The sequence below is a fragment of the Anser brachyrhynchus genome (assembly GCF_964034855.1).
Source record: "Anser brachyrhynchus genome assembly, chromosome: 2".
Lineage (NCBI taxonomy): Eukaryota > Metazoa > Chordata > Aves > Anseriformes > Anatidae > Anser > Anser brachyrhynchus.
In genome coordinates this window covers 6,663,794-6,686,565 of record NC_137695.1, presented here as the reverse complement: position 1 = coordinate 6,686,565, position 22,772 = coordinate 6,663,794, and the positions used below count along the sequence as shown (strand labels likewise).

Sequence of the window (22,772 nt, the reverse complement as noted above, 5' to 3'; positions counted from 1 at the left end):
TCTGCCAGCTTGAGCAGAGGAGCAGAACAGAGCAAGGGACAGTAATCACCTAAAATGGTTCCAACCGGATTTACAAAACCCTCCCTTCTAACACTTTAATATTTGCTGGAAGTGGAAGTTACGCTAACCCTAAGCCGGTTTTAGAGCCATGGTTGATCCGGGGCAGCACACCCCTGCTCACAGTGTGCGAGGACGGCTGGATGCACTGGTGCAGCTGTTGGCAAATTCCCTGGTGGCACAGTGCTGTGGGGTCTGTCACAGGCGGGGAAATGGCTTTGGTGTGAGGTATGGCTCAGAACAAGCGTTGGACCTGGAATTGTAATGGAGCTTCCACTCATGGTCTTTATTTCCCCCCCCCCCCCCCCACCTTCAGCTTCAGCTGAATACCCTGAAAGATACCGTGGGGTGGGGGGTGGACATAGAAAAATATTGAAAAATATTTTTTTTAAAAGAGCTTATTATACTTGTACCAGCATAGTGAGTAGTGTAATCCCACAAACGTGAGGCAGAAAGGTGTGCTCAGCTTCAAATTGAAGCATGGCTGGCCTTCTCCAGGCAAGAGATGGTGGGAAGTCCCAGCCCTCATATTTTGGCATTTTTCTTTGCTATACCAGTTACTTTTCAACAAAAATGCTGCTTTGTTGGAGCCGAGAAGGAAATGCTTACAGGCTTGGATGCCAGTGAGGGGTAAACTTAATAATCATGCTGTCGGATTTACTGATGAAGCACCTTATGTCCAGTCACCAAATGGCGGTACGGTCCCCTGCCTGGGGACTGGTTTAAGCACACCTCTCCGGGCTGTCCCCACGGTCCCCGTGAGGGCGAGCACTCTTTTTTTTTAAAAAAAAAAAGCTTTCGGGGAAATCCCGTTTTACCCTTTATTAGCACGTTATTGTACTGAGGCGACGCCGCCATGGCGGGCTGACAGGGGGCGCTGTAGCGCAGCGCGGCGCCGCCATCCTCCCTCCCTCCGTCCGCCATGGCGGCCTTGCCCCGCCATCGCCGCTTTTTGGGCGGCTTCGTCTGCGGGGCCGCGGCGGGTGCTGCCGCGTCGTGCTGGGCAGCCTGGCGGCTTCTCCGGAGCCAGAGCCAGCCGGAGCCGGCCCCCGAGCGGGTCCTGCCGGAGGGTAAGAGCCGGGGGCTGAGGGGACGCGGGGAGCCGCGGAGCCGTAGCGCGACGCGGGGCGGGAGCGGCGCCGCCTCAGCGCGGCCGCGCTCTCCACGGCCGCCCGTGCCCCGCAGCCGCTCCGTTCCCCCTCGGAGCTGCTTTTTCCTGGCTGCTTCCTCCGTGGAGGGCCCGAAGGGGGCAAGGGAGGGCGGAGGGATGTTATTTTTGGGGATTCAGGGCTGAAAATAGCCTTATAAACGCGGCTTCCCGCTCGCAGCCAAGTGGTGCGTGAGGAGAGCGGGTGCCTGCAGCTGACAGGGTGGCTGCCCCTGTGGGCAGCTGCAGCAGCCCTGCGTGGTCTGGTCACTCGGCATGTCTGTGTAAAGATACAGCATGCACACGTACACATATGTTTACTTGTAAACCCACAGTTCGGGCAGGCCGTAAATATATTTCATCCCTTTCTCCCCGTTTCCCCCGGGGTTTCAGGTTTGTAGGGAGGGGGTTTTGGGGGTGCCTCAGGGTCTGGTGGCAGTGAATGTATTTCTCTGTAGTTTGAAGGCTTTAAAAGTGAGTAAGGTGGATGCGAATATTCCTCCATGAGATAAAAATATTGTAAAAAAAATCTTACAGTGAAGTTTTCGTTCATTCAGCAGAGTGTAACTATTCCTAGTGATAGCAGGACTTGTACTTAACACACTGTGATTTGCAAGGAGGAGTCTGATTTCTGGCTGAGTCTCTGAAAGGGGAAATCTGTGTGTTGATATCCTGTGTCCTTAACTCCTCTTTGGCCGATGCGTCCCTAAATATCTGATAGTTTCTCCTGTAGAGGACAGCCCAGGGTGATTGCTAAGTGGATGTGTGCAGGCATTACAGTGAATGAGTTAGTCCTGGAGCTCAGATCCTCCTGTGAGGGCATGATGGAAAGCACAGCTGGTTTTTGATGGAAGAAAGTTTCACTGGATTGCTTTCTTAATTATTTTTGTCTTTAATTGTGGCAGTAACCTCAAGTAGTTCCCTATACAGTATATTTACATCCAACAAGATGCTTTTCTTACTGTCTTGTTTCTGATCACATTTCATCTTTGGATTATTTTCTGTTTATTTTTCTCCTTAGAACCAGTAGAAGACTCTCTGCTGGAAAAATATGGATTCCCTGAAGCTGGAACAGAGACCAGATGTTACACAAATCATGCACTGTCTTATGATCAGGCAAAACGCGTGCCTAGATGGGTGATTGAACATATTTCCAAACAGAAGACACTGGGTATGTAGGTGTTTATTTACGTAGATTTACAGCACAGAGAATGGGTTTTGCAGTTCACAGGAGGTGGACCCAGGAGCAGGCTGGGAGAAAAACCCTGTAGTGATCTCGAGGTATGGCTTTTTCCACCTATTCGCAATCTTTCTGGAGGCAGCAGGCCTCTGAGTGGTTGTCAGTTCTGTTACGTTTTAAGGGTGATGTTGCTAGTGAATTAAAAGAGATCTGTCACTGCTGGTTGACAGGTCTCTTCAGTATTCCTTATATTGCTGGGATTTGTCTAGTATTGCACGTATGACAGGTCTGCAAGACACAGCCCAAGGGCTGAGTGTGACAGGGGAGTGAAGAAGAACTAGAGCTACCTTCCAGGAGAAATTTCTGTTGTGAGTTTATGAAACAGTATAAAAGCACCAGATTAGTATAGCTGAATCAGTGTAAACATTCTAAGTCATGTTCCCTCTAATAACCGTGAATGGAGAGAAAATAAAAAGTAAAATTGAAAATTAAGCTTCTTACGTTATTCAGACCTGCAAAGTTCAGTCTCATTGCTCAAGTCCCTCAAATTGTTCTTGCTTCCTTAGCTAGCGTAGTTAGTTCTGTGCGACAGTTTATGTCAGTTGAGGCACTGCCCCAGATGAGTCAATGCCTTTAATAGCTAGACTGTTTCACCTATAGATCTTGAAGAGATTTGCTCAGAATGTGAAGAAAAGATGAATCTGTGTTTCTGAGATAAAAGTGGAGCAGAGGGCATCAACAGTTATAATTGTTCAAAGCTAGATAATGCATACCTACTCGCTGCAGTCATTACCTACTCTGATGCAGTTCTGTTGTATTTTCTGATGTGCATTATCTAATAGTCTCTTCCCTGTTCTTTATGCAAGACAGGCGTAGTGATTTTTGCTGTCAGTGCTGAGTGAAATGTGAATGGTATACAGTCATTATAAATCAAGTTTATAACATTAGTTCAGCTTTTATAAGGTGAATTATTAGTAATGGAGGTAACTGCATAATTATAAAATGTTTTATGAAAGCAGTAGCCCTCTAAATATATCTTTATCACTATCTTCAAATTACCTTTCAAAATTAAAAGCACGATCCTGAAAATATTTATAACCCACCCCTAAGTAGCATCATTGATTTCTCTTCTTTCTGAGAAGAGAGCGGTAGTTCCAGGCTTACTTTCAAGCAGGCCTTAAAAGTTAAATTGTTAAAACTTTTTCCAAATGATCAGATACATCTAACTGCAAATTGAAAATAAGCATCTTGAGACATTCAGCTCAAGACTTATATCTGAGAGCTACTGCGAGGTTTGGGGCATACCTGTGTTGTTCAGGGTATTTGTCACAAAAACCTTCCAAGTACTGGAGGTTTTAAACTGTGTGATGTAAAGAAAAAAAAGTGGGGAAGGGTGTTGTTAAGAACTTAAGCGTTTAAGTAACACAATGGGAAGACATTAGCTTTAAATGTAAATGAGGTCAAAGCAGTGGACAGAGAATAAATCATGATATATTTTCCATTTTTCAAGTTTATTGATAAATTATGCTTTGTGCTTTGTCTTAAATACTGAGATGAAGTGTCATTTTTTTTAAAATGATAATTCTGTTGCTTTGCATGCTGATAACATCATCGGTGTTGCTTCCTAAGCGTTGATCCTGTGTTAAAGTATCGTACCACATTCTTTACCCCAAAAAAGAAAAGTGAGAGCTCCTTCCTTCTACCTGCACTGCATAAAGATGCTCTGACCACCTCTCTGTTTTGACATTACCTCCATGGGCATATGCACAGATGGCCAGTGAAGAAGAGGAAATTGCTTACAGACACTGGTTCCCAATATACATTATCAATATATATGCTGATTTCCCACTCCTTCCCTTCTTTCTTGTGGTCCTTAGATATTCTCGGATAGAGAAGCTGCCAAGTGAAGAGCATGGAGCACAGCATGCATAGGGTGTGTATGCACTCAGTAATATCACTGAATGTATATGCACAGTCAGCTGTAGAAGACTAACTTTAACAACTAACAGTGGTAATCATTGAGAATTGCCCTTCACGTTTTATTGCAAGAGAAAGTACTTTATGAAGTGCCAAGTTTGAGGAAAATTCTTGTGTCTACAGGCCCTGGTTCATGCTTGAATGAAAAGAGAACATGTAATGGTCCCCTATATTGCGCGTGTGAAATTGTGCCTGACACCCTGAATTTTATGAAGAAAAATCAGTATGCTGGGGACACTTTGAATTATATTGGCGTTTGGAAAAAAAAATGTGGACAACAGTGATGGTGCTCGAAGCTCTCCCCCCACCTGCATGTCCCTGTTGCACAAACACAGCCAAGTCAGCCCTTGGGTGTCCCTCAGCTGCCTCCCTGGGACACCTTGCTCGTAATGGGTGTTCGTGGATGGATCCAAGGCTGTTCCCTAAGAAAAATGGTGTCTTGTTGGAGGTTGTCAGTGCCAGAATAATTCATGCAAGTTTCCTGGCCATCACCTTTTCAAGGAAGTGGCCTGTGTTTGGGATGAAGTTTTCTCAAAGTTGCAGCCCGCTCTGAGTAACTTCTTTCCCAAGGAGCGGACTGGGACTTGACAGAGTGCAAGGACACAAAAAGGTGTATGCCCAGGAAATCTAGAAAGAAGCCACAGGCACCCTGGCAGAGGTAGCAGCTTAGTGTGGGCTGCCATCTCTGGAACAGTTCAGTTAACTCCTCCCACAACCCTCTGCAAAAATAAAAATAAAAACAGTCCTACAGAAGGCTTAAGCCTGGTCATTTTTTGTACATCATTTCCAAATGTCTGGAAAGGCAGCAGGGGAATCGTAGAGAGGGGCAGGAAAGCTCTTCACTTAATTCTATGCACATGAAGAACAAATGAAATGATGTTCTCTGGAAAGGCTTTATTACCAATGGTAACTTTATAAAATACAGCCGTTCCACTTCCAGGCTAGACTTGGTAAAAGACGAAATGCTTGTAGTGGTTCAAACATTAAAAAATGGAACAGCTTCCAGTGAAGATTTGTAAATCTTAATTGTCCTAAAAAGAGAATCTATACTGGTTTATATCTTTATCAGACTTGCCTTTAATATTAGTTGGCCTCTATGATAAGGGTAAACTATTTTGCTTTTGTTTTTCTCTATGAAACAGTAAACGTAGTCTGTAGTAGGGAAGGGTAGTGGGAAGGAATGTAGGAACTGGAGCATGGATCTGTAAGTAGAGTTCTTGTCTCGTATGGCTGAGGAGAAAAATATTCAGATTACTGTGTTGAATCCTTAACCATGGGCAGTTTGGTGAGATGTCTTGTTGTTGATAGTTTAATGATAACAACTTAGTGTGTTATTTCTTAGGCAATGCAGACCGAAGGCACTGTAAATTCAGACCAGATCCTAACATCCCTCTAATGTTCAGTGCCGTCAATGAAGACTACCTTGGGAGCGGGTGGTCGCGAGGACACATGGCACCAGCAGGAGATAACAAATTTTCAACAGTAGGAGTTTTTTTTTAATTTGTGTTTATCGGTTAGAAAAGGGTAAAAAGACCCTTAAGAGTGATGTCTGATGTTCCTTTCGCTGTTTGTTTTGACATGGAATATGGCCTCGTTGTTGAAGCACAGACCTGAGCTCGGGCTTACAAGGTCTGTTCTTGACTGAGCGCTGTAGGATGCTCATGCAGTCTAATTCAGGTGTCTAAATTGAGCGAAATTTAGAGTCTCAAATGGGAACAAAGAAGGTGCGAACCTTCACCAGCCAAACCTCACAAGTGTCTTCTGAAGCTCAGTCAAAGGGAGACGAGGAGAGATGACTTCATTTCAGCCAGCAGGTGCTGAAATGTTTAAGGCTAGATTGTGCAAAGCAAAGATACTGTTAAGTACTGTTCTACATTGGCAAGAGGATTGACTGGATGATTTAAAAACCTTTTTTTCCTTTCTGGCAATGTGCACGAGGTAAATTAGAACCTGTTTGCCATAGTTCTTTCAGTCTATAAAATGTCCTCACCTGCCATTTGTTTGAGTTGTAAGAAAAGCATGCCCTAATGCCTTGGCTGACTAACAAAGCAGCCTTGGATTTATTGGACCCTCATGTGAAATGTGCCTAATGCAGGCAATTTGTCAATTAAGAAGCAGTTTGAATTTGTATTTCTGCTCTGCAGAGTAGTATGCTCTGGGGCACTGACAGCACCCTGGCATGTATCAGATCAAAGAACCAGTCATTTTATTTCTACTAGAAGCATCTTGGTGGGAGGTTATTTGAGTTAGCTGTGGAGCTATAGCAGATGAGCTACCTGCACAGAGAGATTCTCTACCTGGTTTGAAATGCAGTGAGATAATACAGTCTTTCCAATACTGGGTTATAAAACCTTAATTTCACAGTTTAATTAGTGCAGGCAGTGTTTGCCCATTACTCTAAACAGTTCTGTCAGCTCCTTCATTTTGATGAAGTATCTGAAAAACATTGACAGCTACAGAACCTGTGAAGATTCTGGGTTAAGATTTTGGATTTTTTTTTCACTGTATTTTCCTGCATACGTGTAGTTGTTTAGCCCCAGATCCCTTACATCTGGAGATACGTAAAGCTTCAACTCAGAGAGGTTTCTGACACTTTTAAAGCATAAAATTAAACAGGTATGTAGGTGTTGGCATATCATGGTCTCGTCATTTCATTACCTGCACCTTATGTATTTGCAAAATTGTAAGATAGAGGTGAATATTCTATCTTTTGTTCTAACAGAAAGAAAAAGCTGGTGATTAATCACTCAAATAAATGAAAAGCACAAGTGAAAGCATTGTCCTCTTCATAATAAAGAGTATCTAGTTGCTTCCAAAGACATTACAGAATTGGTAGTCTGTTAGCATGTTAACAATTACTACTGTACCTCTAGAATTGGACATTCTTATACTGTGTTTCTGTCAAAAAAAAAAAAAAAAAAGTAGATCTAATTTGCAAGGTTTGCTCCTCAGTTTTACACCTCTTATTCCAAAATGTTTTTGTAGATATTCTGACTCAGGTCTTGTCTGACCTTTTATTTTGATAATGGTAAAATTAAACTAGAAATGGCTTCTGATCCAAAAACTTTTAAAATGTGTTTACAGCTCAGATGTTTCAATGAAATGATGCTATTTTCTTTCTTCATGCAGAGAGCTATGGCTGAAACATTTTATCTCTCTAACATTGTGCCTCAGAATTATGAAAATAATGCTGGATTTTGGAACAGGTGAGCAATTGCTTATAAGGGAACTAACTAAATGAAAAATATCGGGCTATCTGTAGAGATCATGTCAACCTTCTCTGAAAGGTAACTCACAGTACTCACAATGCAAGAGCAGTATAATGACTGCTTTAGTTCTTTGTTCAGGAAAACCCTGCAGGGCGTTTACTTAGAATAAAATCATTTATTCTGGCTGATGTGGGTAAAGGTACCAGGCTTAACATTTCTGTCCTTGAGGAAAAATAAGTAGGAGCAGGGAAAGGGGTTTAGATCTAGTTTTAACGTCTCCAAAAAAGCACTTCCAGTATCAGAGTATCCCCATCTCTGTACGTGGACATCTGTTCACTTTGAATAGGAGAACTGAGTGCTCCCTGCTGAGCTGTGACTACTCCAGGTCTTTTTTAGGTATTTCTTGGAGTGCTGGCTTCCAAGTAGCAGTCAGGCAAGTTCTCTGTTGTTTGTGAATGCTGGCTGGATCAGCTGGGAGGTGAAGCGAGTGGAAGTAAATCTTACCTTTCTTTATGTACGGTTTTTATTCTTTCATTCCCTTGAGCAGAAAAAAAAGCCTAATAAAACGAGCATTCATTCTGTGCTTCTTGCATAGGGCTTAAAGAATGTGAAGACTCAGAAACAGGAGGGGAGAATGATGAATTTCACAAGGCTCACTCAAGGGAAGGTTGGCAAAATCGTGTACAGTATTGTACTAAAAGTATATCAGAAATGCATCATCGTTCAACGACACACACCTGCTTTCCAGTTTTACAAGAATGCATATAAAATCATATGAGGCATTCAGTAAGGTTACACTATTTTATAGACAAATAAAATGCTATAACATTTTAAGAGATGTTTCTGTTTTGTTTTAATACCTCAAGTGTTTGAGCATAAAATTTCCTTGTACCAAAGCTAAGCGTTGGTACCAGTTTAAGGCTGGAAACCCTCCTTATTTCTCTGGAGCAGGATTGGTGCCTGATCAGGAAATCATGGGGAGCGTTTAGGAATTTTCCCTGGCACTATCAGCCCTGCAGTTTAAGCTGCTGTTATCACTTTCTCCTAACCCCAGCACCTTATCCCCACAGTTTAAGTACACAAGCCAGATATTTGTGTCACTTGTTTTGTCAGTCACTTTTTAAATGATATGTAGTTTTAAGGATACTGCGCTTCGTGTGTGTTGTATCCCTTCCTGTCTTCAGTACTCTCTTCCTTTCTTTATTTTAATCACTTCTTGAATTGTCTTTTGAGGTGCAGACAGTACAGCTCAGACAGTTTAACAGTCTGATGATTTTTAAAGTGGTGTTTGCCCTCCAGCTGCGTGTTTTTGCTGCTTTCCCAGTTCCAGCTCTGATACATGCCTTACTTTACAGCGAGTCGACGCCATTTACTAACCCAGTTAAACTGATCCACGTTTTGGTTTGGTTTGTTGCATTTCTGCCAGATTAGAAAATTGGATCAACTGGTGAGACGAACGCTAGAGCCAACGTAGAAGATGGAGTAGGACAGTGCAGCTGGGGCAGGCAAGGGGAGCAGGGGGAAAGGAGACTGCAGGACTGTCTTTCAGGAAGCTGTTAGTAAACTGTTAGATTGGTTTCTTGATGTGGTCTAACTGTTTATTTGTCATTCTCTTCCTACCAACATGCTTCTTTCTTCCCTTCTGTCTTGAGTGTAACTTCATGGTCCCTGTAGTCTGATCTCTGTCCCTGCTGCCTCTAACAGCAGTCTGTTCCCTAGCTGCTTTTATTCTCCTTCTTCCCTTGTGCCAGGTGGTGTTTGTATTGCCATGCAGGGAGACGTCCAGAGGAGCTGAGCTACTTAGAAGCAAAGCTAACAGCAGAAAAAAAAAATTAGCCTGTGGTCAGTGCTTTGGCTTGTCACATGGCAGCGCACTATCACCAAAGAAAGATGGGCTAATTCCTGCTAATTCTGGTTTGTGTGAGCTTTTTTGACTCACTAACCCATCAGAGGAAAAAAGTCTGGTTTTGTTCAGGGTTATGGACAGGTGAGGAGTGCTAAAGGTAGCCCAAGTAAGAGGTATGAGGAACAGGAGGGAGAAGGAGGTGAAACTTTCCCCCATACAAGCAGCCAGATTAGCTGGAGTTCTCTGTCTCATTTTCTGGTCTTGTTGTCCATTTGAGTGAGGTACAGTTCTGTCTTTAGTAAAGGCCCAGTAGGTACTCATTTTATGTAATTTCTGTAACACCTGGGATGTTAGATCAGAGTGGCTACAAGCTCCCATTTTCTGTAATAAAGGTGTGGTCCAGAAACCTTTTTGTTTGGAGAAGTATTTTATGTTGTAAACTGTATCAGTTAGTTTAGAAAACAAAAACAGTGTTAACATTTTTGGAGTAACTATTTTTAATTAGTTACATATCAAAATAAGCAGTAAGTAGACTTAGTAGGAATGGCACATAGTAACTCTAAAAGTTCTTTGAGCTACAGAGAGAGCTGCTTATTCAGGACATTAATTCCTTGGGGGATGCATACAAACCCAGTAACGTGGTAGAACCATTTGAATTAAGAATGCCACAGCCTGTTTAAAACAAGTGTCTTGCTAATCTAACCAATAGTTATCTTTCTGGTGTCAGGTGTGGGAGTAAGTTGAGAATTCAGATTTTCAAGTTAGGTGGCAAGGCTACAGAAATCATTTTCAGATGTGCGTGATAACACATGCCTATCTGTACATAAGTGAAACTGGAACAAGAGGGAAGTATGACTTGGGCCTGTGGTTTACCTTCTTTGGCATGTGAATCAGTTGTGTGAGCGTGGAGAAGTCCTCTTGCCCTTCATAGTCTGTTTTGAAGTTTGTTGCGTTAAGTTTTCCCAGCTGGCTCTACTCAGTCTGACAAATATGTTTCAGAATGGAAATGTACTGTCGGGAATTGACCGAGAGATTTGAGGATGTTTGGGTAGTTTCTGGACCTCTGACCTTGCCTCAAACAAATGATGACGGAAAGAAGAGTGTTACTTACCAGGTATGTACATACGTTGCTGGGTTAATAATGCAGTAGTTATACTTTTTTAAAATTACTATTTAAAATTTAAGAACAGGTCTGATATCTCTGTAGCTTGATAAAACAAAGTTAAACATCTCACTATGTACAATATGTCCAATAGTATTTGGGACTAGTTCATTGGAAATATCTTGCCTACATGTTAAAAATATCATTTTAAAATAATTTGTTTTATTTACACTGAGAGAACTATTGAACGTCTTCACGATTTGCAGTAAAACTGTTTTCTGACTTATATTTGACAGTGTCTGAGCAGAGAGTTAGTGGGTTTTGCTGATTTGAATGCATCTATGCAGTCACTAAAGTATTTTTTAGAAACAGTGCGCTACAAAGGTAGTGGGGGTTTCTCAAACCTGTTTAGGGGATTGCAGTGCCTGTGTTCCGCTAAAAGCAATTTCAAAAGCAGTTGCTTGGTGGTACCCCATATGCATCACTTAAAATCCCAGTTGCAAGGCCTTCTCTAAGAACACCAAAGTCAGTTGGAAGACTTCATTCAAGTTTGGTAGTTTTTAGGTGAACGCAATATAATTGCTTGTCCATGGTACTGGTACCTCTTTTGGTCCCCCATTTTATTATTTGCTTTAAATACTCTGAAGATAGGTGTTTGATCAGGCACAGTCTCTAGAAACAATCACTGATAGAACAAACAGGAAAGGTTATCATGTTGAGAGGTGAATTTACTGTTGCTTGTGGTGACTTCTTGTAAGCATGCTTTTAGGCATCTGTAGGATCTGTAAGGTTCCTCGAAAACCTTACTATGCTCTTCTGCCCCTACTGTAATGACATATTATTGCTGCTTTCAGTTGTTAGATGCTAGCAAGCATAATGCAAATAATACAATATTCTGTACCTCTTGAAAAAACGCTTCTCTGTGAAAATAAGTGCTCAGATGAACTGCAGCTTCAGCTCGCGAGTGATTCAGCTGTCCAGCTAGTTCTCTGAGGAGCAATGAACGAGCTTGCTATAAAAAAGCCTCTGTAGCTGAGGGATATGAGAGAGACAAAAGGGAAAGATGTTCAGCTTTCAATGCTAGCTTGTTTAGCAGAAAGATTTAGGCACTATTTCTCTGTTGTAAATGCACATTCAGTTCTGTTTGATTGAACTTGGAACTCAGTCGTGACAGAACGTAATTTTTCCTGTTCACTTTTACCTGTTTACGTCTTTAAAAGCTATCCCTTATATCACCCACAAGTCTATAACCTTGACTGTAATGAAATCACTGCTTTGGTTTTTGTTTCTTTTTTTGTTTGTTTGTTTCTCAGACAGTCCTATGTTACGCACATGAAAATGCAATAATTATAATTCATCTTTTTCATGTCGGGTGGCAGTTGCAACCTTCAGTTCTCACCGTATCTTTGTGAGGAAGGTGACAACCGTGCTTATTTTCAAGGGGACAAGTAGTAAATCATGGCTAAAGGATATGACCAGTGTCACACGACAAGTTAGTGGCAAGGGTGACTTTACTCTGGCTCTGGTTCCTTGCCACCTAAGGGGAGAGGGCTGTCTTCGCTACTGCCCGTTATACTTTGCAGCCTTTTACCTTGTGTGCAGGTGCTGATTGGCACATCCTTCCACAAGGTACTTAGTGAAGTAGTGCAATAGAGGTCCATCCACACCAGGTTGTTTTTGTTTGTTTCCTTGGCTTTTTTTCTGCTGCTATAGAAAGATACCTCAGCACACAGAGGAGTCCGGCATGTACCGGTGACACTGTGAGATATGTGGCAAAACCACGTAGCTGGGAGCAGAAGGGAAATGTTCCTTTTCAACAGTGTCAAGCTGAACATTTGGCTTACTGTCATGCAGAATGGTACCGTAAGAGTTCTCCAGGTTTGCACATAGCTTGCTGGAATTTGTTTCCTTGTAGTTGTCAAGATACTTCATTTATTTATCCTTAAAAATACAGCTTAGTCTTACATTGCAAAGAGCTAAAAATCCTGAGCAGACTTGAAAATTGTATAGGGTAAAATGATTTTCCAGGAAGCAGTTGAATCATTTATCAACTGCATCTATCAACCGTTTTGGTTTAATACTGCTCGTCTTTATCTACTTTTTTTCTCTAGAGAAAGTGTTTACTTAAAAGAGGAAAGATTACATTTTCTGAAAAACAGTTATGGCTCTACATTTTGGTTTTGAAATGTAAACGTTAGCATTCCCCAGGTAAAATAAAAATAAGGGCAGGCACTGCATCTTACTGCCTTTATTCAAAGTAACTCGATACCAGGATCTGGTGCTGGAATAATAGTTGCACAAAATGTCCGTGCTGCTTTGATTATCATATCGTTCTGTTCTTGTCTGTTGCCAAGATGTCTTCATCATCTTTGGGTTTGATGACAACTCTGGTCTTTTACGAATGTTTTATCAGTTTTGGTCTTAATATAAACTATGAAGTGAAGTTCAGTGTGGAGTTGGAAAGGGTGGAACGATCATACTCAACGTGTTCATTTCGCCATTTGGCCATTCATAAATCCTTCGGTCAGCTTCCTAGGATGAGATTCATTATATAGATTGATTTGTATTTAAGCTGTATTTAAGAACAGATAATGCTGTCAGCAGGTGGAAAAATAAAATGTTGATTGTGGAAAGGGGAAGGCTAGTTTGGGTTGAATATGCAATTATTTGAGCTGGATCCTGTTTGGGTACACTCCTAAGCATAAATAAATGCAGGCCGAGAATTTGTTTATTGTGAGATTTCTTTATAGCATAAGTGCCTTTGTTTGCCATTGGAGTCCTCCTTTAGGGAGAGAGAGTTCAGAGTAGAGTGTCGAGGGATTTTTTTTGTGGTTTTGATTTTTTTTTTTTTTTCCTCCATCCATCAACACGTACTCTTAGAAGAGGGAACACAACCTGTCAAAACAGTGAGGAGAAGTTCTTTTCAAACATACACAATTGCTGTCATCGCCATTGATTTTGGTAGTCTGGGCTTCTGCCCCTAAAACGAGAACACTTAAAAGAGTTCGCAGCTGAACGAGACAGGAAGGTACCTCTTAGCTGTCTTTCAGGAGCAAACTCTGTAAGGTTCAAACAAATGACTTAGAAATGAAAGGCTTTTACTCCTCATTGTTTGGGCTTATGAAGCTGATGTGGGAAGTGTCCTTTTTCTTTGTATGTGCTGTTTAGGGAAAAGTGCTGTAGTATACACCAAAGTGCTGAAACCCGCAACGTGTAATCTGGCAACGTAACTGTTAAGGCTGAGCTCCTTTCTGATGTTGTTCTCATCCTACAAGACTAGAGCCGTGGAAAAAGAAAACATAGAAGTACTACAGTGAATGTGTCCCCGTTGATTTGCTTCAGTTCATCTCTTCAATTGTAGTTCCCTTGTTTTTTGGCTAAAGGAGTGATGAAATATGTATCCGTGGCTTTACAGGCTGGTGTTTTTCTCATCAGACATCCAAAAAGGTTATTTTTAGATCACTATAGAGGAAAAACAGAGCATCGGTCATGGCATTGTTCCCAGTTCCTGCTTGGACTCTGGTACCATTTGCTGTTTAATTCCAGAAAGGGAATTAACCTTGAACTCCTTAGATGCCAGCGTTGTTCTATCTATTGGCTGAACTTGCTGTATCCTCAGATATGTTCTGTCATTTCATCTGTCTCCAGCAGTGGCTTTTATTGCAAAGAGTAGATTGATGACCACGCTTGGTATCTGAAAAATACATTTTGAGAATATACGTAAAATAGAATGCCAACAGGAAAAATCTGTTCTGTGTCATTGGAGAGGCAGATGCAGGTTTTTCGTCTTCGTCCAGATTGAATCAAAATGACATTGTCTCGTTTTGTACGTTGCTGTTCTCCAGTGACTGTCACTTCAGTGATTTTCCTCTGTCAGCAGATTTGGAGTTGGAAATACAAATTTTGCAGTAATTCTGCCGCATTGTGCTCAACCCTCCGCTCTCTTATTCCCTATGCCACTGTAGTTAACGTTTAATTTGAGAAAGGTTTCCTATGAAAGAAACTATGGTTTAGATAACGCTTTGTTTATTGCTTGAAGACAACATTTTCCGGTACTTTTTAGTGAGCTCATACTGGAATCATGTTTGTGGTTTAATTTTCAAAATGGAATGGATCCTTTCCTAAGCTGGGCCTGAGTTGCACAACAGCTGAACCAGAAAATACACTTACTTGTCATCTATTTCTGTGGCAAACAAGTCCCTGGGACACAAACTGCACCTCTCAAATATAAGATGGTACTTTATGGTTTCCCCAGTCAGCTTTCAGAAGTGGTAGAGATTCCCCTATAGTATCTTAGCCAGGAGAGCGGGCATCTTTGTTAAAGGAAGAAATAAACCTGGGGACTACTGGGGCTTTGCCAAATGTGCTCAAGGCTGCACAGCCACCTAGGGGATGTAGGTCCATTATACACGTCCCATAAAACCTACGTTCAAATGGGTAGTTACTAGATCAGCTGGTGTAAATGACCAGAGCGCTGTCAGCCCTAAATTTAGACGTGATGTACAAGTGAAAATAATAGACGCTGGGTTAAGATTGGAGGAGAAGAGACACCAAAGGTGCAGGGTAGATTTATGGGGTTGCTTTTATTTAGCACTGTACCCCTGCTGAAGGTTCTTTTATTATAGGAAGAGTGGTGATAGGGGCTGTAGTGGACTCAGTGTTGAGTATAACCTAAATGGATTTTGTGGGAGTAGTAGTCTGTCATCACGTAAATATGGGATTGGAATGCCTATACGCATCCTCTCTATTAAAATAAAAAAAAAATAGGGCGGAGGGTGTCCTTTAATGCTGTAATTGTGTTTTTAGGCACAGCTTTTTTACCATCTCTTGTTTCTTTTTTTCATTTATTTTTTAAGATTGCCAAAGATTTGGAATAGCAAAATGGCCGTAACAAATTTTTCAGAAGTACATACATTTGGAGAACTCAGTTGTGCATTTTTGTAACAGTTCGTTAATATGTTTTTATCTGTAATGTTTTCTGTATTACCAGAACTGCCTTCACAACATTCAGTTCTTCTCAGTGCTATCTGATGGAGTTCTCCCAAATACTGGGGAAAAAACACTATCAGCAGAATCAGTGCTGCGTAACACAAATCCAGAAGGAATTGGAGTGAAGGCGGTTAAAGCTGTCACAACAATCAAGTAAACAAATTATACTGATAGGAACGGGATTTTTTTACATTGCCAGATTGTCTGCTTCTATATAGAATTCAATATCAAATTATAATGAGCTCCTGACTGTCAAACACGGGGTCGTATCAGCAGGAAGAATACTATCTACAATAAAACATCTGATGGGCCTGGTCAGTGTCATGCTGTAAGTTACAGCTAAAATGAAACAAGCCTCTCTTCAGAGAGAGATGCAGTCTTATTTTGGGTGACAGGAATGTCCTTTTTACTTCAAGAAATGTGACGGACGTCTTAATTTCATTAATGGCCAGATGTAGGAGTGTTGTTACCTGGAGAATTGTACGTGTGCTGTTTTCAGTCCATCCAGGCTTGCAGCATGGCTTTGTTCTAAAATCGGGTTATTAAAGACAGAGTGGGATGGAAGAAATGGTTACTGGAGTGCAGAGGGAAAATCTGCAGCTATCGTTTTAATGTCTTTGTGATGGTACCCTCTGATGCAAGGACTCTTCAGCGTGTGCTGGCAGTTAAGTCATGATTGAACGTGATTTCTGTTTACCAGGTTCTACAAGAATCTCAGATAATTGCCAGCCGAGACCTGGCACTCGCTGGTAAAAGGCTAGTCCCTTCTGCTAATTCTCTTCGTGGTTGATTTTCATTTTCTCGTCACTAGGTGGCAAAATACTACTTTCCCATTCATGAGTCCTTACTTTTAAAAATGATTCCTACCCTTTCAAAAGAAGATAAGGCTTTTACTGCTCTGGGCAGCTGTAACAAGTACAATGTAAAACAAAGATATGATAAAGCTTGTTTTAAAAAGTCTAATAAGAATAACAGTTCTGCTACTGTTCTAATACAATCTTTCAGGTATTCTGCCATTAAGCAGTTTATGTAAGAATGGAATTTTCTTTCTCATAAAACCCAAACTGTGATTTTTAGGGACTGCTTTTTCCTGTCTTTATCTAATTACCCCCATGAAGGTGACATTATTTAATGCCATATGCTTAAATTTACCCTGGATGCCGTTGTTAGCAAATGCCTTCATTCTTTATTGTGATACCTAATGGCTCTGCAGGTATTATCAAATTTGTCCTTCCTCTAATTGAAGAAACTGCAAGCAAGAATAGTTATGCAAAAAATATTATGCAAAAAGACAAGTTTAGGAAGAATCCTCATCCAGTGACTTAGGTATGAGACTGAATTTATCAAAGTTCACTAAATTCTCTCTGTTTTAAGAAATCTTGTTGTTCCTGCCCTCATCTTCGTCTGTCCACGTGGGCTGTTTATGTTTGGATAACTGCTGTTATATTTGTTGTTTTAGCAGTATATAAGTATCTCTAAATGTCAGGAATTGTGTGCATTTTAATGGCCCGTCCTTGTGACTGCTGTCCATGTTTAATTGGGCATTAACATTGAGTGTAACAAATTTATACACACTTGTGGAATGTCAATAATGATAAAAAAAAAAAAACACAATAAACACTATGCTGAAAATGACATTGTCATAAAGTTGCATTATTAGATGATGCCAGTTTAGTTATAGCCAGCACCAAATCACCAAGCAAAACAAGAACAAAGCAAACTATAACGGAATAAGCAGCTCCAAAAAGGGCAGTGAACATTTGTATGCTGAACAAATACAAAAAAAAAAAAGTGAAGTCATATCTGAAACTTCACATCAGTATCCCAAATGATGATGGGAAAGGAGTACTTTTACTGCTGTAAAAAGAGGACTTTTAGGTAGAGTGCGTTTTTTTCCTTGTCATGAGGTTGTTGACAATCTGAAAGATTTAGCAAAAGTTTACAGGAATAGAGAAAACTTTCCGTCTGGCCGGCTCTCAGCAGGGTGCAAAAGCGTGTGGGACAGCAGTGATTTTCAATATGCCACGGCTGTATTTTCTAGATTGTTGTATTAGCTCGTGAGATATTTCTGAGTCACATACACTATTAAAAACTGTTGCTCTTTTCCAACTGGGACAGATAGCTGTTGCAGGCATTGATTGCTAAAAGATCGTCTGCTGCCTGTGGATAGACGAGCACAAATCAAAGTCAGCTTCTGTATGGATAATCTTAACCCATTTTCCCTTTTCGTGCATTAGGGGCATATGTTCCCTGCCTCTGTTAGGCATGCATTGATATAAACGGGATGGCACAGGTCAGGGTAGTGATTCAGGCTGCTGTAGTTAGGTAGGAAAATCCTCTAGGTGGCATTAGAAAGTGACTTGTCGAGTTTGTTTTTCTTACCAGTTGCTTCTGTTGCAAACTTCACTTCTGCAGGATCACACACTGCTTCGTTCCCTGGCTGCTGGGCTGTGTGTCTGGGCCAGTGATATGGATTCATTCGTCTGCAGCTTCTGTGTCAACTCCCAGAGAAAGGCAAATTGTGGTATATCACAGAGCATAATGATGGAAATATTATGGTGTGCTCCAGAACTGCACTTTTTTTAACAAGAATCACTGTATCATATTGGCAGCAGAGCTGACTGGTGATGCATCCTGTGTGTGGTTCATGTAAGTGTTAAAGTGCAGAAAAATTTTTGTCAGGCATATTTAGTCTGTCGGAGAAATGAGGCACCCTCCGTTTTCCTTTGGTGGTATTCCCTGCCTGCAGAATGAGCTGGTGGCAGAGCTTTTACACCCCGTTTTGTGTAAGGAGAGGACGCTGCCATGGACTCTGGCCATTTGGCAGGCTGGAATTTGTCTTAATCATTTTAACGGTATTAGAACTCAGCAAAGTAATTGCAGAAATAGTTTATTGCTACTCAGAGGATACGGTATAAAGCCTGTGCACTCCTTAAATTTTGTTTAAATCCTCAAAAGAGAGCTTGCATGGAACAGAAGTGGTACATAAATTACACGTATGGCCATTGCCTGTACCGAGCTGAGTTTTTTAGAACTGCTTTTCTCAAAAGGCCAACCCTTCCTTTTTCTGGAACTCGTCCTCTCTTTCCTTCTTTTCCTCTTTACTTCATATACAATGCATAAATGTGCATTATTTTGCATAGAATATATATATATATATATATTTGGGGGGGGCATAATATCGCATAAGCACAGGGTCTGTTTTCCCTTAACACCCACTCCAGGCATTCAGCGTTTCCATTTCATACCTAACCCCTCTTTGTGCAGCTCTGTTCATTCCCTCGCCTTTCTCTCCACCCACTCAGTCCTCAGCCTCAATCCCCTGTTCCCTCTGCTAGCTCGCTCACACACATTCACCTGTTTGTTTTACATATGCCATATATATCCCCTAATTGGAGGTACTCCCAGCAGCTCCAGCTACATGTTCACCCTTCCTCTGGTCTTTTATACGACAGGCAGAGGATGCTGGTGTGTGTTTGCGTGTGGGAGGTGTTGAGGAGGGGAGAGGACAAAGCTAAGGAGGACCAAGGTGTTATGCAGGTATTTATAGTAGGAAAAAGTTTGCAAAGAGCCCTGGAGAAGGCAGTGCAGGCACAGGAATGATGTTGAGGAGGGGTTGTTGGCCCAGGGGAATCTGGGGAGCAGGGTTTATTCTCAGTATTGCCTTCCCTGGGGAGGCCACAGCAGCTTCAGGGTGCAGCGCAGCTGTGCACAGCCCCTTCTTTCTCTTCTGCCCTGCCCTGCCAGCGGGGAGGAGGTGGGACTGCAGCACAGGCTCTGCAAGCTCCCTTCTCCACTGGGAAAAAAGAGTTCCAGCCTTCAACAGCATCAGTCACTGCTTGTGCTCGGGTGAATATAGAAATATGAATCCCCTCCTCCTCTCCCCCTCGGGGCTTTTCATGCTGCTTAGCTCCCTCCCTCCCACCCCCAACACGTCGCATGTGCTCCCGGGTTTGAGTGCCAGCTATCTCAAGCAGGTTACACTCCGACACTCCTCGTTTTTGTATTTCGGTGTAGCCCACCAGGTATAACAGTGGGTCGAAGCGTAGTTTTCAGTGTATTTTAAAATTACCTGTACGTCAGTCGGTTTTGATTATTTATGCAGTCGATCCTGAGGAGCTGTAACTGTGGTTTCACCCACACTGAATGCTAAATGTAAAGTGCTTTGACACTCGGGAGCTCTCATTTCCCTATCAAGACATCTGTCGTAGAAAAGGAAAGTAACTTTGGCATAAGGCATTTATTTATTGCTTTCCGTTTTCAATCACTGCTAGATGTTTAAGCAGAGCTTTATTTAGGAGAGTGTTGGTGGCACAAGCAAGATCATTTCTGTAGAAAAGTGTAAACTACAGCAATGCTGTTAAACAGCCTAGTATAGGGAAGGGGAGGAAATACTCTGTTTTTGGTAACAGAGTAAAGAAATCTTAAGAGCACATTCGCCAGAGACAGTAGTGAGGTTACTACTACATTGCTGTACAAAGCATGAAATAAATTCTCTGTATTTAGAGGTTTGCCTTTCTCCTAAAGGTGCTTTTCTCTGGTTTCAGTCTAACCAGTAAGACTGAAAGGACTGGCATCAGAGGTAGAAGACGCATGTCCAGCACTGAAAGAATTTGTAACTGAAAATAGTTTATGGTTGGAATAGACTGAAGTGAACTTTGTTTCAGTACCCACAGTCAAATTTTAATTTAAAAAATGTGTTTCCTTTTGCAGAAGTACTGACTACTATCAGAATAAAGCATGCATAGGAAATATTTCTTCTGTGGTTGAGTTATACTGTATATATAAATCGACAAAGCATGTCTGAACTGATATACCAACTTAGCTTGTAAAATACTTGCAATTAATGTGATCAGTTGTGGCAGCAAAATAAATGCCTGCTTTCTCTGAAATTGTGTTTTAACTGCATCTAACAAAAGCCGTCAGAAATCAAATAGGCAGTCTTTGCTTCTGCAGGTATTGCAAGTACTGGAAATACTACCAAATTACTGGATTTGATGTAAAAACAAGATGCCTTTGTAGTTCTTGCGGGGAGTCTGTATCTTTTTCTTCTGTTGCCATTAGAATAAAAGCATGAGTTCTGGAAGGGTGATTATACAGAAGGGCTATGCAAAACTGAAACTTCCCCTGCATGAGCCTGTTGTACTTTGTCAGCACGGCAGACCCAGTTCAGCAACGCTGCAGGAAAAAAAAGAAAAGCCTAACAATGCATGCATGAGCATCACTTTTCGAATACTGGAGAGATTACACTTTTGATCGTAGGTATCTTCCCTGAGACTAATTTTTGAGACATGGTGGGATATCTTCTGTGTACATACGTGTGTGAGTTCGCAGTGGTCTTTATGTGACGTCAGATTCCTGATCATCCCATCCTGGTGCTTCAGTTAAATTCCTGGATCCTGATCTGAGTGACACAGCAGGAAATCTAATACATACGAGCTCTTAAGTTGAATCATAGTGAATTCATGGAAGAAGTAGATTCATCAAATTATGCATTTTCTTTGGATAGGCTTTCTTCAGGATACTGAGTCACCGAATGTACTTTATATCCAGAGCCTCTCAAAAATGTATTTCCTTAGGTAATACAGCTTGTAAAAACAGCCTGTGTAAGGGTATTAGAGATATGAAAAATGACTGGCAGAAGGTAAGCTAGAGCAGGTTTGAAATGGGTGCTAAAAGGTACATGATTTGGAGCAGTCAGATCAGGATTCATGTAAAACGTATAGACCCAGCGTTATTAAAAACAGCGCTCAAAGTGTTAACAGTGTGACGCAGCATGACAAGAACCTCTACCATGCCTTCATGTCAGCTACACTTACAGATCAGCACCAGAGGATTAGGGAGCTGGGGTCTTGACTGACTCCCTGTTCCAAATATGTTTTTCAGATTCAGTTCCAGTTCAGTTTCAGCTGTAACTGAAGTTGCTCTGGTTTGTAAGTGCTTGGGAGACTTAAGTTGAATTCATTCTTCTACCAGAGCTCCTTGGTCTGGATCTTTACAAATATGTAGACAATGACTGGCTAATCCTTTGGCCTTTTGTCTGCATCGTTGCTTTTAATAGTGCAATGTAAAGTCAGCGGCGGTATGAGAAATGCAGAGAACTTTCTGGGAGAGTCTTCTACCAACGGTGGCCAAACAACCCTGCAGTGAACTGTTCTCTGCCCTGCTTCTTCTGTCTGAGATTCAGATCTAGAATGACTAGTCCAGTCCTGACCAGCTATATGAGGAGCTGCAATGAAATTGTGCTTTTCCACCTCAGCTTCTGGTCTGATAACATTGCACATGATTTCAATGTGTAGTTATGTGTTGTGACACCTTTTTAGAGGTAGTAGGATTGGTCTCACTTCTCTTTTCCCCTCAGTTGATAAGATCTGTGTCTTTTCTTTTGACAGGTAATTGGAAAGGATGACGTAGCTGTGCCATCCCACCTCTACAAGGTGATCCTTGCCAGACGGACCAGAACATCTAAAGAACCCTTGGTGCTGGGGGCTTTTGTGGTGCCAAATGATCCCATAGGCTTCAGTCACCAGCTGACTGAGTTCCAAGTAGATATTGAAGAGCTGGAAAAAATGGCAGGTTTAGTTTTCTTCCCCCAAGTGGACAAAACCAGAGATGTTAAAAATATCTGTGAGGTGGACACCTGTAAACTGATAGGCTTCAAGGAATTTACGTTGTACATCACTACTCGAAAAGTGCAGAGTGCCCGTACGTTGCACCGGTTGGAGAAAGCCATGTCAGAGTTAAAGGAGGCAGGAATTGAGCCTGATGAGTATCTCCTAAAGCTTCACAAAAAGAAGGAGGAAGAACTACTGCAGGAAAAACAAACAGCAGCTAGAGAGGGGAAAGCTGGCTGAGTACTTCTTCAGGAAGATGCTTGGTGTTTGTACTTTGAGAGGGGAGCTGAAGGCAAACAAAAAACAGGGCTTTATAAATGATCCTTTTCTGAATTGTGAAAACAATAAAGAAACATTTGGAAGATGATGGGTTTGGGATAATGTTCATTCTTGTGTAACACGATGCCCACACATGGCTTGCTGCAGTATTTAGATGTGGGAAATGAAAATGACCCCTTTTTGGCATGAATAGATTACAGGACCTCCAGAAAAGGCTTTGTGCTATTTTCCAAGCTGGACGTCAGACTTGGGGTTTGTACGGAATCCCTTCTAGGAATATTATAAAAATAGACAGTAGACACCTTGGGAGTATAGCAGGAACATTTCTAAATGTAATTCAGCCTGCAATTGTCTTTCAGAATGATGCTGTAG

General features: G+C 41.6%; 1 protein-coding gene across 1 annotated transcript; it reads left to right on the top strand.

The window, feature by feature from the left end:
• The first annotated feature begins 937 nt into the window (after positions 1-937).
• On the top strand, positions 938-22,486 carry EXOG (exo/endonuclease G). Its single transcript, XM_080581706.1, has 6 exons — positions 938-1,127; positions 2,226-2,375; positions 5,704-5,843; positions 7,491-7,567; positions 10,416-10,530; positions 21,900-22,486. The coding sequence occupies exons 1-6, from the start codon at positions 980-982 to the stop codon at positions 22,359-22,361; spliced, it is 1,092 nt and encodes a 363-aa protein (XP_080437832.1). The 5' UTR covers positions 938-979; the 3' UTR covers positions 22,362-22,486.
• Positions 22,487-22,772: the final 286 nt, after the last annotated feature.